At 36.2% G+C, this 16,364-nt stretch overlaps 1 protein-coding gene across 3 annotated transcripts in view; it reads left to right on the top strand.

Annotated features, from left to right (window-relative positions):
• LOC131156321 (uncharacterized) overlaps positions 1 to 14,082 on the top strand; it is a 65,534-nt gene extending 51,452 nt beyond the window's left edge. For all 3 annotated transcript variants that reach the window (XM_058109909.1, XM_058109910.1, XM_058109911.1), the window contains exons 17-23: positions 3,791 to 3,984; positions 4,109 to 4,217; positions 4,844 to 4,999; positions 7,872 to 7,974; positions 8,651 to 8,824; positions 10,398 to 10,543; positions 13,541 to 14,082. In XM_058109909.1, the coding sequence (XP_057965892.1) occupies positions 3,791 to 3,984; positions 4,109 to 4,217; positions 4,844 to 4,999; positions 7,872 to 7,974; positions 8,651 to 8,824; positions 10,398 to 10,543; positions 13,541 to 13,734 (1,076 nt within the window). In that variant the 3' untranslated portion in view covers positions 13,735 to 14,082. The remainder of the gene's footprint in view (positions 1 to 3,790; positions 3,985 to 4,108; positions 4,218 to 4,843; positions 5,000 to 7,871; positions 7,975 to 8,650; positions 8,825 to 10,397; positions 10,544 to 13,540) is intronic.
• Positions 14,083 to 16,364: the final 2,282 nt, after the last annotated feature.

Raw genomic sequence — 16,364 nt, 5'->3', positions numbered from 1 at the left:
ATTCTATCTTTACTTTTCTTAAAAAATCTGAGACTCTCTGCTGACTAATTACTTTGTTTTTGGGTCTGTATTTTAACATTAATATCCAGGTTAAGTACTTTCTTTCTATCTTAATATACATATATTTTTTACCTTAAAAACAATTAATATCCAGGTTAATGAAATGACAGTCTAGCTAATGGTCAGCGACTTGCAAATTGGCAGTCAAAAAATTTTGATTTTCCTGTAAGATCTCTTCAATTGGTTCAAACTTGTCCCACCATAATGGTATTTTAGTAGACGTTTTATCATTAAAGTAAAATAAACCATGAAAGAGTTACCTTCATTCTGTCGGTACACAATCTTGGGGCATCTCAATACTCCCAAAAATTAAATTGTGGCAGACAGAATGATTGAGAGAATTTCCTGGCCTTGTTTGGATCTGCCCCCCATTGAGTCAGGGTCAAGACTATTGATGCTGAGACTTAAATAAGTTAATTTGGTTGGGTTCTGTTTGTTTTAAATTTCAAATAAATCAATTGAATCGGTATCAATTAGTATGAATTCATAACATTCTTGTGTTTGTGAAGATCTTCTGAAACATGATGATATTTGTGTGAGATGAATTGGCCCGCCAACTGCTTAAGATGGTCAAAATTCAGGGTTTTGGAGTTCATGTTCTAGGGCGAGAAATATGTCAAAATAAGGCTTTACATGGTTAGGGAATTGGAAGGTTATGCATTTTTCAGTTTTTTTTGTCCCTAGAGGACCTAAATGAAATGGATGGGGAGGATTTGAGCAGGAGTTTCGTGTTATGGACAAGGAATTGGGTGCGATGGTCTCTATTGATGGTGAGGGTCCACAGCACGGCCAAACAGTTGGAGCAAGGTGGTGATGACAGGAAGGAACAAGGTCTGTGATCAGTGTCGTGGTGCAATGCAGGTCGTAATGCCTGGTTTGTATTGTTGGCTTTCAATTGACTCAATTCTTCTGTGCATCCAGATGTGTTTAAGGTTTTGTTGAAGGATGGTTGGGTTGAGGAGATGGGGTGGAATGGACTGGGTTGTGTGAAATATGGGGATGGGCCTGCACAGTGGTGGGGTTTTGGAATAAGTTGGGGTGGGTGTCATTAATATTTCACTAGATCTGGGCCATTTTTTGGCAGTCTTATATCAGATCCAGCATAAAAAAAAATGGGCTTCCAACTCAGGCTCAAAATTCTAATCGGCAGAAATTTTATTTCTGAGGCTCAGCAAGTTGGACCCAGTAACAATCAGGCTCAAATCTTAGGTACTTTTTAAAATGGGCAGCCTTGTCATTTCCTTCAAAGAAACCCATCTCCTATCTTCTGGTTCACATTTGGAGAAAGCTCTGGTGGCTACCTCTTCTTCATTGGGAAGAGATTCCAATCAGCTTTGTTAGAAGGACAGTGAAGCCAGACTGAAGTCAGAGCGAGCTTAGGCGGTGGAGAGAAATATGTGTCCCGAGTGCTGGCCATTGATTTTATTTATTTATTTGTTTATTTCTATGTTGGGGGTGGGGGGTTGAACTAGTAAGGACCCAGAAGCTGGTGTCAACAAAATTCGAAAAATGATGGTTTGGGGGTTAATTCTTTTGGTGTGGGAAGTAAACTGGATAAGTTTAGGGGCCAGAAGATTATGCTCAGAAGCCGGCTCAGATAGGCTTGGAATTGAGTAAGAATTGAATTGAAGGGAAAAGATGGTATTCTGCCAAAATTTTGAAGGAGTGATTCAGGAGGAAAGTTATCTATTGTGAAATATCCAAATTCTCAGAGGGCTGCAACTAGCGAGAAGGAAAGCAAGGTAAGGAGATGAAGAAATGGGGGCAGGGGCATCTCTTTGATAATGGTAATTAAGTCCTTTGTGAGTTTGACTGTGATGGGGGATTGGTTTTGGGATGAAATTTGGGAACAATATGTATATGGTTCCAACTATTCTGATGTACTTGGGGATTCACTTTTTGTTCCTCCTCCTCCAATGGAAGGCTTGGAGGGGATTCTTATTTTTGAGGATGATGGTATGGATAATAAGCAACAGTGTAAGGATGGAATTCAGCATTCCACTGTGGAGGAGATTTATGTGAAGGATTAAGAAGCACAACAATGATGGATAAGATGGTTTTACAACAGTCTAATCCTGGAAGAAACGAAGTTCATCTTGATGGTGGTAGAAGCAAGATCTTAAATTTCGATTTAAACTAAAATTTCAAAGCTCCAAAAGTATGGAAATTTTGATGTTAATTTCAAGTTCAATTTGAAAAAGTGAGTGAAATTAGTAGTAAAGCATGGAATTCTTTTTTGAAACTTTTTAAATAGTTAATAGAAATAATAGTGTAAATTTAGGAATAATATATTACAAATTAAATGCATCTATGTTTTGTTTGAGAGGGCAGGCCTTGGATCAGTGGTAAGGGTGCTCCTTCGTGACCGGTTGGTCATGGGTTCGAGTCCAAGGAAACAACCTCTTTGCATAAAAAGTAGGGAAAAGGTTGCATACACTTGGACAACCCTCCCCCTCCCCTCGTAAAATGGGGAGCCTTGTGGTCTAGGGATGCCCTTCCGTGTATGAGGTGCAATAGTTGTAATATAATATGTGTATTAAACATATTATGTTAATATAAATGAAATTTGTAAATAAATTAAATATTAGTTAAATAAGGATAATTTAGACAACAATGGTTAAAATGTTGGAAGTTTAATTTTTCATGTAATTTCAAAAGCCCTTGTAATAATCTTTTGTTTCAATAAAAAAAAGGATAAATTAAGAAAGAAATTTCGCTTTGCATCTAAATCTCAGATTTGAATTATAAGGAAATTTCATTCTATGGTTAAAAATTCAACAGATTTTGCTGAAATTTCAAAGATTTCGATAAATTTCAAATGATTTGTTGAAAATTTTGATGGAAGTTATGCAAGACGGAAATCGATTGCCATCTCAATTTCAAGGGTGACGAAAAACAGAAATTTCGATTGAAATTTTGATAATTTTGTGGAAATTCAAGACCAAGGGTAGAAGTAAGGCGAAGGGCCAAGGGGAACTACCCTATTTTAAAATGAAGCGCTTGGTGAACTATGATGAAATAAAGAGGGATTTTCTTGGTTAAGTCTTGTTAGTTCTTATTTCATTTTTTATTTTTTCTTCCTTTTTGTTTTATTTTTTTTTTGGACTTCCTCTCCTTGTCTAGGTTGTATTTCTCATTGCTCTTTCTAATATATCCTTTTTTTTTAATTAAAAAACAAATAAGATATATTAAGAGATAGAAAAGGGGTCAAAAGTCCTCAGAAAGTAAGCTAAAAACCAAGAAATTAAAACTTTTCAAACAAGACTTCCCACCTACCAAAAATACCTAACAAGCACCACCAATGATCAGTTCTTTTCCATTGTGGTTAATAGAGCACTGCAAGTTTGTCAATTCCCTCATTCCCTTTTTAGCCTTATAGTTTCACCATGGGCTGACTCCCTTTCTCTCTAAATTTGCTAACCACAGAACATTAAATCCATGCCCTGAATAAGGTGCACTAGAAGTTGAGTAAGGAGGGGAATCTTGGTTTTGGGCTAAGGCTATATATATCATAAGGCATCTGTACCTTTGGCTTCTTGAGGATTCTATTGTTGGAGTTTAAATGACGCTGACAGAATGTTGGCTTTTTATGGATGAATTCACTTACACGATACCTTGGCTCCATTAACTTGCGGATTAACTTACACGATACCTTTTTTTTTTTTTAATTTTTTTTACTTCCTGTACATTTTATTTACAATTCACGTGACATAGATTTTCTCATTTGCAGGGAAAGCTAATGGTGTTTTTTTTGAAGATGATGGTGATGGATATGAATTCACCAGAGGTGGTTATCTGTTGACATATTATGTTGCTGAGCTTCAATCTTCAGTTGTTACAATTAGAGTTTATAAAACTGAAGGGTTATGGAAAAGGCCGAAACGGCGTTTGCATGTCCAATTGTTGCTTGGTGGTGGTGCAAAGGCATGCTGTTTTCCTTTCTCTTGAGATATTGTTTAGAGTGACAAGATGCCTATGCTATGAAGTGCTTGAGCTTTTGATATTTTTCTGCGACTAAAATTTTTCTGTATCTTATTTCTTCAAACAGCTTGATGCATGGGGTACTGATGGAGAAATTCTGCAAATTACAATGCCTTCAGAACAGGAAATTTCTGATCTTGTATTTAAAAGCAGGAAGCAATACGAGACTCGTATTGGTAATATTGAATTCTCAAGACTCTATGCTTCTGATTTCTGAAATCCGATACTTAAATTTTGGTTAAATAACAATTTCTTTTGTTTCCGGAGTTTTAACTTTATTGAAACCATCTAAATAAGCTCTCTTCCAGTCTTTCAATTTGATGTTCTTATTTCCTTGTGATAGATACCTTTTGCCTTTACATTTACCTTTACAATTATAGTTCAAGTCCTCATTCTTCATCATCATTATCATCATCTTCCTCTTCTTCTTGTGTTTTTTGCATTGTTTGAAGTGCATGCATACTTCTGCTACTGCAACCTGCTTTTTTTCATCATTTTATAAGTTTTGTAATACCCATCTAGCATTATGTAAATATTTTCTCTGGGACATGATTGATGAGAGTGTTCATGCTAGAGAAGTCTTCGTATGTTCCTCCCTTCTTCGTGAACATATGAGAGATAAAAATTGTTGTTCTAATTTGCAGAAAAAATTCACACCATTTTTTCTTGCATTCTGTTCTCTGTAACTCTGAGCCTATGGAATGGACATTTTTTATCCCTAAGACCACTTGTTTTCTAAAATTCAATTTAGGAATACTAATTGGTGATAATGCCATTTATTAATGACTTTCTCCAAACACAGAAAGTGTCAAGCGCATTCCAGATGTTGAAGCAGTTCCTGGACACAAGGGCATTGAACTTTCAGGGACCCCTATTGAACTGAAAAGCAGTCATTGGTTTCTTAAGGTGGTTCCTTGGATTGGGGGTAGAATTATTTCAATGGTACACCTCCCTTCAGGTAATGATTATTTTCCTGCTAACTTATCATGAGAATAATGCAACTTTGGAATCTATCCTTCGATTGAATTACTTATTAACATAGTCACTGTACAATATGGTTATAATACCGTTTAGTTCAATGTTCATAGTACAAATAGTATTAGACATTTCAAAGCTGGAATGGATCTTATTACAGTATGTGGAATGGGAATGAGGGTGCAGAATGGAGGTTAGCATGGAATGTATTGTGGAAGGTAGATTTCTTTTAGTGGACATGGTCAAAATTTATGAATTAAATCCACTATAAAATGTAACAAAGATGCAACTTCAGTGTCATGGTGCTGTAGAGAGAAAAAAGAACAAGAATAATGCGCGGAAGAAGAAGAAAACTAGGCAACCATGAGTCCAATAAGCAACCAAAACATTTAAATTTTCATTAATCTGACTGATCTCATTTCCATATAACAGATAGTAGTACAGACTCTTAGAAACTTTCTTCATGGGTCGAAGGTTTCAAAAAATGATACAACATATAAATCAACTAGGACTCAATTTACTCTAAAATTTGAAGTTAGTTATAGTCTAATTTGGTACCAAAAGAAGTAGACCTTGTTGAACTCAAAAGTGAAACTTGACAAATATCTAATCTAAACTCTGTTGACCTGTTCTGTTCCAAAATTGTTTTCCTTTTAAAAAAAGAAAAGAGGGAAATGTGAGAGTTTTTTTCACATAAATTGTTATTGTTTTCTAAAAAAGGAATGTCCTCCTGAACTTTGTTTATATAAATAGGAAATGTATTAATTAGAAATAGGAAGACAGAACCAAAAGGGATGATAAGCCATCCTCCTTGGAAATGAAGAAAGGGAAAATAAAAATGTAAAACACAAATAAGAAAGAAAGAAAAAAGCATCAGTCTGACAAAGCTGCCCCATCATGCTAAAAATTAGTGAAGCACACTCCCTTGAAAGCCTGAAAGTAAAAGGCTACACAAAGGCATGAACTAGAATCCTTCCAAAGTGCAATTGTCTCAGGCTAGGGAGGGAAACGAAAATTTTCAGACCTTTTGGTCCTATGCGCAGACTAAACCTAGTTTGGCCAACTCAATACTCGGGTCTAATGAGGAATAGAGCGAGAGTGAGTAGTACCAGTGATGCAGGGAAAGCATCAATGTTCTGCAGTCATGGGGGAATTTAGAAGAAATAGAAGAGAGGAAGGAAAGGGAAGGGAGGAGAGAGGAGATCCAGGGGGAAACTCATGTTCAATCAACAATTCAAATTGTTAAACAACTGCCTACAACATGGCTTTCACACTATTTATAAGAAAGCCTCTTTACATGAAATTACACTTAAACCCCTTAACCTACATTATGTTACAAATATACCCCTACTTTACACAATACAAACAACCCCCAAATACACATAATCCTATACTAATTAATACTAGACACACATAATAAACTACGAACTTAACCGACAATTCCTTAACCCTACTCTTCTTAATTGTTCTCCAGCAAGGATCCCCAAGGTCTTGCTTCTAGTCCTACATCAACCAATCTAAGGAATAAGGGCTTGAGTTTGTTACAAGCTATTCTAGGTATGACCTTGTAGATTGCTTTATGAAGAGTAATAGATTTGGACTAATGGAGGTGTACAGATGTGGGAACCTTATGGAGAAGAGCAATAAGAGTTTTATTAATGTTTCTAGACAAAGAATTGTGCTGATGGAAACAAGTTTAGATCAATTTGTACTAAAAACATTAGCAGCAAAATACATAGACAACACAATGCCTGCAGACAACTACACACAGAACAATACTTAGTAGTGCACATCTATGGTAGCAGAAACAATATTATGTTATAGGAAAATGAACATTTACTTACCAGTTATGTGGTAGCATTAAAATTGAATTGGCTAAGTAAATACTAATATTGACAACCTGCTTATGACCGCCAATTAAACTCACACATTTGTATGCACACAAAAATGTATGTATGTGTGCGCGCTCGCGTGTGTTGCTTGGTAGCATTAATAGCCCTGGCTTTAATAATTAAGCCCAAACATTAAATTTGCTGACCAGAGAAGAGATACTGACATTGACAACCTGCTTAAGACTACCAATTAAACGCACACGCACACGGCTATACTTACATCAAATTCCCTACAGTCTTTGCATCTGGTTCTCCAATATTATGGAGCCGCAGGACTAAAAGACAAATTCTATTGGATAAGTGCTCAAGGGGAAACAAAATACAATGAACACACTGAACTTCATGCAAGTATTGCCTATTCATTGATACACACACACACACACGTCGTTCACACACATGGTCATAAATTTCGGTAATTTCGCAGAAATTTCAAATTTTCGGGAGGATTTTGAAAATAAAACAACATTCCATTTCTTTTTTTGCAAAATTAATTTTGGCCAAAATCCCAAAGTACAAGAATTTCAAGACAGTAGAAATTCAAAAAATTGTGTTTACATGATGCTCACACAAACTTATCAGGAAGACTAAAATACAATAAATTACAAATAAAACCCTAAAAAAATACATCTATTATAAACCAACTGACATTCATATAAGCCTAACCACGAATTAAGCTAAACGCAGATTATAACTACTAATCAACTGAACAGATACCCTATTATTATTCTCCAAATTGCCATACAATCAAAAGTTCAAATATCTTCTTTTAAAAGAGCCTTTTTACATGTAATGAACAGTCAAACTCCTATAGCTTTGCTTGTACCAAGGATATATGACACTTTGTGTTGTACATGTTTAAGACTACTTAAACATACTCGATATGTCTTTGTATATTTGTTGGAACAAGCATTATGTGTTATTGAATGTTCACTCTATTTCTGTTTTTCGTGCACAATGTTGCAGGAACTCAGTGGCTCAAAAGCCATATTGAAGTTAATGGTTATGAAGAGTTTAGCAGTATTGAGTACCGGTCTGCTGGATGTTCTGAGGAATACACTGTTGTTGAGTGAGTTGTGACACTATCACTTTTTCCAAACTTTACAGCATCTTGCTAGGGCATGATTTTATAGGCAGGAAGCAGAAGTAGTCATTCTAAAGTTGTTCATCCTAATGCATGCATGGTAAGACCAACTTTTTGCATGAACTTGATGTTGGAGATGAGGACTGAACTTGCAGGGATGAAATTGCAGCTCCCTCTAACATGTAATATATAATTTTTCATGATAGGTCACCAGTCTAAGTTGGAGCTTTGCACCAATCATCTCATTTTATTTATTATTTGATTTTTTTGGTGTTCTTCCCATCTAATCTAATCAACACAAACATCCAGGCCCATAAATTAATTGATATGTGAGGACTGTTGCCATGATTTTCGTATTGAGAAGAAGCAACACATCTCGCTCTAAGAATACATGTGTCTCAATGCATGAACATTTAATTTAATATGGTTTGTACAATAATTGCTGCACAATATATATGGAATCATGCATACATTTCTTTGCATGCTCTAGCTATCTTTATATCCATTAATTAGCTTTTAGTTGCTTTGCGTTTTTGTCTAATGCAGGTCAAAAGTTTGTTGCATATATTTAATTGGTCGTATATGTTGCCCATGCCTTCTTTCTTCTCTCTGAAATGATTATTAACTTCCAATTGTGGTTTTGAATTTTCTTTTAATGCAGGCGAAATCTTGAGCATGCAGGAGAGGAGGCATCTGTCAAGTTAGTAGGTGATATTAGTGGTGGATTAATTCTGGAACGGCAGATTTGTATTCCAAAAGATGATTCCAAGGTTATCCATATTGACTCTGGTATTATAGCTCACAAAGTTGGTGCTGGTTCTGGGGGATTTTCAAGGTTTGTAAGACACTTTTGGTTCTCATTTGAATATTGTTTTTAACATTGCCTTGATTGTATCTGCTGGTGCATGTGGAATCTCCAAAACATACATATATGAGTATTAATTTCAGCCTCTCTGCATAAAAAAGCAGGGGTAAGGCTGCACACACTGATGATTCTCCCCCTACCCTCGCAAAGCGGGGAGCCTTGTGGCCCAGAAATGCCCTTCTTTATTATTATTATTATTATTATTATTATTTAGTTTTAATTATCAAAGAGGCCTGGAATTTCAACTATGGAGCATTAACCTCAGCAAGATATGGTAGGGTATGGACTTTAGATAATATGGAGATTATTGTAACTCTTTTTTCTCTCATATTTCTTCATCTCCTTTCTCTTTAGCAAACTATATTTGGATTTGGAAAGTTTTAAATTCCTTTTTTTTTTTAAAGTTAGAGATGGAGAAGAAAAGAAGCGAGAGAGGAAAAAAAAAAACAGACGGCAGTTTCCTGGAACATATGCACAGCTCAGATTTGTCCTCTTATATATTAATAATAAAAAGAGGATAAAGACAATACATGCACACCAACAATTACTAAAATAGCATATTCTATCACTCCCTACCAAGCTGGCAGTGTATAAACATCAGCTGACCCCAGCTTTACAATCATTAGACAAGGCAAGCTAAAATAAAGCCTTCATGAAAACATTGCGTAACAGATCCTGATCTTACAATTAGAGTCTTCACAAGCACAGCGCCCCTCATGAAACCAAAGTCAAATTCTATGTCCACTTGCCTTCTCATGAAACACTATGCCGCGAGCAATATAAATGACTGCTTGATTATCACAAACATATCTATAGGTTTTAGTACCAAGAATCCCGTCTTTATGTAGGAGATTTCAAGTTTTCAACCACATGACACACTCGCAGTATAAGCAAGACCGTCGGTGATTATCCATCCCAATCTACATTAGAATATACCATGGTCCCTGTCAAATTCTATTACATTTATATATCAAACCTTTGCTAGCAGAGCCTTGGAGATGCACTGTAGAATCCTACAAGCAACATAACAGTGTGGCTGTTTGGGATTTTCCATAAACTGGCCAACCCCACAACAAAGGAGGCATTGTCTTGCTTTCATCTGTCTGTTGTCTAATTACCACACCAAGTATTGTTTAATTCTATGCATTTTCCCTCAAGATTACTAGTGTCTGAGGATATTATGGAAGTAGGAAGCAATTCGTAGAAAATTATAGTTGTTAAATGTATGTAAATTTTAAGGTATTGTTGCACATTTGTGTATGCATCACTTCAATAGAAGCTACAAACATTGACAAATTAGTTGACTATGACAACTTTTTAAGTTCAATCATGACATGCATTGACAAAATTCTTTTTTCCTGCCAGTTAATTTGTTGTTTCTCTATGTTGACATTTCTTTGCACATGACAAGTTGAGTTTGCATATACAAAAGACAGATATTCAAAGCATTTGGTTCTTTTCATGGTTCTAATCTTGAGGCATTTCTCCTCCTTGTTTCTTATGGAATTCTTGAATACTGATTATTATTGTTTGCATTCTCTAGGCTGGTTTGCTTGCGAATACATCCAATGTTCCGCCTCTTACATCCCACTCAGTCTTTCGTGTCATTTATTTCTGTTGATGGTTCTAAGCATGAGGTTTGGCCAGAATCTGGTGAACAGACATATGAAGGGGATCTTCGGCCTAATGGTATTACTTTATCCATGTACTTACTTTTTGTATGCTGCCTTACTATAACATATATATTGTTATTTTTTTATCAAGAGAAAAAATTTAGGGAAGGGTTTAAGAAATTTTGTGTACTTGAAATGAGGACTTGCATCCCTACTATAATTTTTTTTTTATTTTTACTATCATAAGAGAACAATACTCTGCTCTTGGCTCTTCCACATGAATGGTTCAGAATATTGAACTGATGGGACGGTGCTACACAGTTTGGAGAACTTTTGGAAAATCATATGGTGGTTTAGTTGACTAATGGGAACTTGAGATCCATTAACACTTAATCAAGTTTTTTTTTTTTTTTCTTTTTATTTTTTTTATTTTTTCTTATAAGAACTTTGAAATTTAACAACTGATTCTAAAGTTTTTCCCCCCGAATTCTTTGGTTAAATAATTATGTGCTGTGGTGATTGATTGAAATTTGAAGAAATGAGGAAAATACCAAAAGAAAGGGAAATCTTAATATGGATATGACAATGCATAACTTAAAATGAAAATAGACTGAAGAAAAACATGTGTGTGTGTGTGTGAATTATGCGGTATGTAGGTATATGAATGCATATTCTCAAAACACCTGAATCATTATAATACCACTCATATATTCGTTCTTTTATAAAAGAAAATTTATCGGGAAAAGAAACTAAGTATAAACAAATGGAGGACAAAGAGCCTACTAAAAACACCCAAGAGAAATGAGAATCCAAACACCAGATTCTTCTGGTCATGTTGTATAACCATAGTCCTGCAACGACCCTATGACCAAAGGCAACGCCTAGCACACCACTCTCTAAGGTAATAGATTAGAAGGAAGAAAATCATTTTTGATTATCTCCAAATAACACAACGGACAACATTTAAGGCAACGCATAGCACACCACTCTCTTAAGGTAATAGATTAGAAGGAAGAAAATCATTTTTGATTATCTCCAACTAAACACAACAGACAACATTTAATATCGCAAGATTCCAATCTTACATTCCTTGCAGCCAAAAAACCCAGTTGGTTCAAAAGAAATATCTCCTTCATGGGAGCTGAACTTAGTGCAGTTAGGCTCGCCAACACTAAATTAAGAGTTCCATAACCCCCTATTAAATGGGCAAATGCAGAAATATGAAAATTTGTTTAGTTTCTCTTGTTGGCCCACAACCTAAAACAGATAAAAAGAGGTAAAATAGTTATCCAACACTCATGGTTGCCAGAAGTTCTAGACTCCTAGGTTCTTGTCTTGTTGCCCCCATTCATTCTAAGTTTTTTGAAAATTTACCTTGTTAACTGTGCTGGGTGTTATTCATTGTTTGTTTGTATCGCTATATGTATTCGGGCAGCAAGTGCAGGGGAATGTTAAGGCTTGATACATAGTTGACCTACAAAGTAACAGATTAAGTTTTTAGGTAAAGTGGTAACCTAATAGTTTTTCTTGTCGAACACCACAAATATGTGGAGATAAGAACTTATTAGGCTCCCTCAATAGTCATTTGTGTCAATCCGATTGACGATCATACTGTCGCTGCCTAATCCTATAGACTAAGCATAATAGGTGCTGGATGACTGAGGATTCTTATTTTGGGCCTCTTTTTCTGAGCACTCAGGTTTTACTCTTTCCACTATCAGAATCTCTCTCCTTCCCACATATTCACAGCTCGAGCTAGGTTTTGGCCTTCAACTACAGCCTTGTTCACTCTCCTGATGTTCTTCTGTGGACAATGGAATCCTGAGGAAGCCAACATCCCAGAGTTGTTTTTATCTGCCAGAAAACTTAGATTTGGAGGAGGATGTCACCCATTGAAAGAAACATGCTTTCCAGATAAAGTTTGCTGGAGGAAAAGAATGAACACTCAAAATCTAAGCAAAGAAAAATACAGTAAGACTTGATGAGAGACAATGCCAGAAATATTTGAGACTCCAAGCTGTGACACTAGGTGAAGAAGAAGCTGGGAAAAATCAAGCTTATTCAGATTACATGAAAAAAAAAAACAAAAAAAGAAAGAAGAAAACTACAAGAAACATAAAAAGTTTACCATCCTGCAAGTAAAAGTTAGAAAAGGAAGCATGAGGAGTGTAGAGATATAGTAAAGGCATGGAAAAGCATCACATAATGTAACATCTCCTTCCCACAAATCTTCCCAAGAATGTTCTTTGAAACACTTTCCAAGTTTATAACGAGTCAAAAGGAAGGAAAAAGGGATCAAATTAATGAGATGAATTCCAAGGACTTTAAAGCGAAATATTCAACCCCATCTTATTATCCCGTCTATTTCGTTGGAGACCATAGATGTTCTTTCCGACTGTTGAAGCTTTATGTACATTGTTGACTCACAACCAAACAACTTGAGCTTTTAGGTAAACTGGTAATATAGTAATCTAACATTGTATTAGAGATGTGGTTGTCAGGAGGTCCTGTGTTCTAGTCTTGTTGCCCATATTTATTGTGTGGTCATTGAAAATTATCTTGTCTCCAATAATGGGTCTTATTTATTTATTTCTTTCATCTCTCTATGTGCAATTGGGCTGCATGAGTGGGAGTGTCAAAGCTTGTTATACGTTGTTTGCCCACAACCTAACAGCTTAAACTTTTAGGTAAAGTGGTAATCTAAACGATAACCTTATGCCAAAGAGTGATTGTCCTCTAGAAGAACGACCATAACCACTTTGAAATGTTTTTGGACGTTAGATTACTAAACTCCTGACCTCCTTCAGAGTTCAGACCTAGCCAACGATTACAACACTTTTTAAATGGAAAAAACTCAACTGTATTGCAATCATTGTTTTTACCTTTACATGAAGATGCTCCTGACGTCCTTCAGAGTTCAGACCTAGCCAATGATTATAACACTGTTTTTAAATGGAAAAAATTCAACTGTATTGCAACCATTGTTTTTACCTTTACATGAAAATGATGGTGTTGATATTATTATTATTATTATTATTATTATTATTATTATTACATGTGATGTATTGTCCAGGTGAATGGATACTCGTTGACAAATGTCTAGGCCTGGGGCTTGTCAACCGATTTAACATCAATGAGGTTTACAAGTGCTATATCCACTGGGGAACAGGGACAGTCAATTTGGAGCTGTGGTCTGAACAAAGGCCTGTTTCAAAGCAGTCACCTCTTAGAATCTCCCATGAGTATGAGGTGAAAGAAATTCAGTAGTTTGTGATTTTCTGAGATCAAATTGGGAAATTCAGTAGAAATGTCAACATTATGAAATGGTATGCTAAACTTACTTTGCATCCACCTAAGAATGTACCTGATAAATGTTTACCACTCAGTGTCGCTCAAATCTGTTAATGACATGGAATTTAAGAGTGCAATACCATTGGCAGAGCTGTTTTTGTTGCTTCCACAGATTCCCGGTCCAACCGTTCAGTGTTTGGACCTGTGGAAGCAACCAAAAAAAACTTTGGAAATAACAATGCCCTATCTGATTAGCTTGTAAACATGCACAGCAACTCATGGATATTTAGTATAATGAAATAGACTACAGTTGGATCCTGAAAATACTTCAGCTTTGTGTACAAGATACAACACTGGTTATGTGTAGCTTTTGAGGCGTATCAAAACAAAATAGCACATTTATCTGGTAACTTCAGGCTTGCTTACAAACCTCTATTGATTCTTAATAGAGAGTGGCTGAGGGACCACTTACATGATAGCCCCGCGATGAGGGCAAGTTTGAGGTCAAGCTGTCAACCAGGACCATTTTGAATTTTTGCAAGACCAAACATGTGTTTAATTGGACAGTCATGATAAATGGTTGCTCAGACCCTTTCATCATCCCAAAGAAACGAAAAAAAAAGTTAAGAGCAGCCAAGGGATACACTTGTCAGTCTTTTACAGTTCTGCCATTTGAAGGTGTGGGAGAAACCCGCAGCACAAACAATATAGCAATGGAAAGTTCCAATTTCATTCATTTGCAATCAGCAATAACATGAACATACCCTTAACCACTTCACAAGTCTTGGGGAATATCTGCGTGACTACTCCTATGATACAGCTTGTAAAGAAACCTCAGACCGCCACCTGACTGCACAGAACAACTCTTTGCTAAATAGCCCATGGTTAGAAACAGAATATAATAGGATAGAAATGTAACAGAAATTGTGTAAGATTAATTAAGAAAAATAAAATAAAATTTGTGCAGAAAGCTTATGTTGTTCCATCAAATGTAGAACACGGCTGGAATAGAAGTATTTGTAGTGAAATTTAGGAATCATTTATATTATAGGTTTTTAAAATTTTTGCATTAAAGTTTTATGATGAGAACAGATCTTCATTTGTAAATTATGAAATTCTCATATTACGGCCATTCTATTCGTCAGAAGACAATTGTAAATCAAACGCAACCTCAATGCATAAACTTGGCACTAGAAGAGGGAAAAATTCCTAGTTCTTTCTTGCAATGTGTAAGAAACTTTCCATCCACTACCTAAAGTATGTAAACTTGGGGGATCGAACAAACCATGTCGTAGAATTGACTTGAATGTCTTCATAACATGCTCTCTCAAATGGAATTCCTCGGTACATTTGATTCAATTCTCTGCATTGAACCAGAACCCAGACAGGTTTTTCTTTGCTAATGACCTGAGTTTTAAACATCCTAATGTCAGGAAGCAAATATCAACCAAATTATACCAGACTGACCAAACAGAATCTCAACCAGCACTGACCTACAATCTCTAGAATGGAGCTCAACTTATTTTGACCTACTCTTGCCCCTTCCCACCACATATAATTCTTCTGTTTTGTGCTGTGCAACCTATCGTAGGGAGCTGATTTGAAATCACAGGACTGCACCATCACCAGCTTAGCAGTTTTATGGCAAGTAATCCTTGTGGAAATGGCAAATGAGCCTTCTCCATTAATCCCATTTCTAATCATGGTTGCTTTAGGGCTGGCCGTTTTTGGACAAAATCTCCTCAGTAGTGCATCCCTGGTGTTGGAAGTGAAGCAAACAACTTTCTCCTTGGCACTGCTCATCCCCCTTCTTGTTCTTTTGACGTTTTATTTCATCAGCAATTCAATCACAGTTCCTCTCACACTCATCCTCTTAACCTACTTGGTTAGCAGGATGCTGCTGGGTCCTCTGGTATTGATAGTGATAATATACCTTGCGAGCATTTATTTACCTTCATACCAACAGTTATCCAATAGTGAAACCAGCCATGAAAGGGAAGGGAATGGATGCAGTTGGGGCCATGTCCTCCTATTTGTTATCTGTCTGATTCTGTATAATTTATTCCATGACGGAGAAGGATATGAATGGGACTTTCAGTGCTGGCTATTCTTGAATGGGGCTTTCAGTGCTGGCTATTCTTTTGTACACCTTGTATAACTCGCAAATTAATTGAAAGCATCTGGATTTCGAGCATTGAATTTTTTAAGTATCTTCTCAGGTCATAATCGCTTTACTAATTTGCAGAAATTTTGTAGATGTGACTACACAGGGCAAGTAAAAAATATCCTTCAGTTGATGCTGTAAATGTCGTTCGTAAGTTTAGGTTGGCACCGAAAACCTTTTAACTTCCCCTTAGTAGCGCATAAATTTGAAGCCTCAGAGCGGCAATCACAGCAGAATGCCTCCTGGATTATTTTGTATAGCAACAGCTTCCATTTTTTTTATTTTGCCCTCGCTGCAGCTATTGATATTTGAGGTCCTTGTGTATCATTCTGTGCTACTGTTAAGGCATATAAATGAAGCATGTTGCCTGCCCACTCCATAGCCTCTCTCCCCCATTTCTTACCATAACCATTCTGAGTAGCCAAATTCAACCAGAACTCAA

This window comes from Malania oleifera, chromosome 5 (genome assembly GCF_029873635.1).
Source record: "Malania oleifera isolate guangnan ecotype guangnan chromosome 5, ASM2987363v1, whole genome shotgun sequence".
Classification (NCBI taxonomy): Eukaryota; Viridiplantae; Streptophyta; class Magnoliopsida; order Santalales; family Ximeniaceae; genus Malania; species Malania oleifera.
Note: the sequence above shows the minus strand (reverse complement) of the source record. Positions and strands in the feature narration are given on the sequence as shown.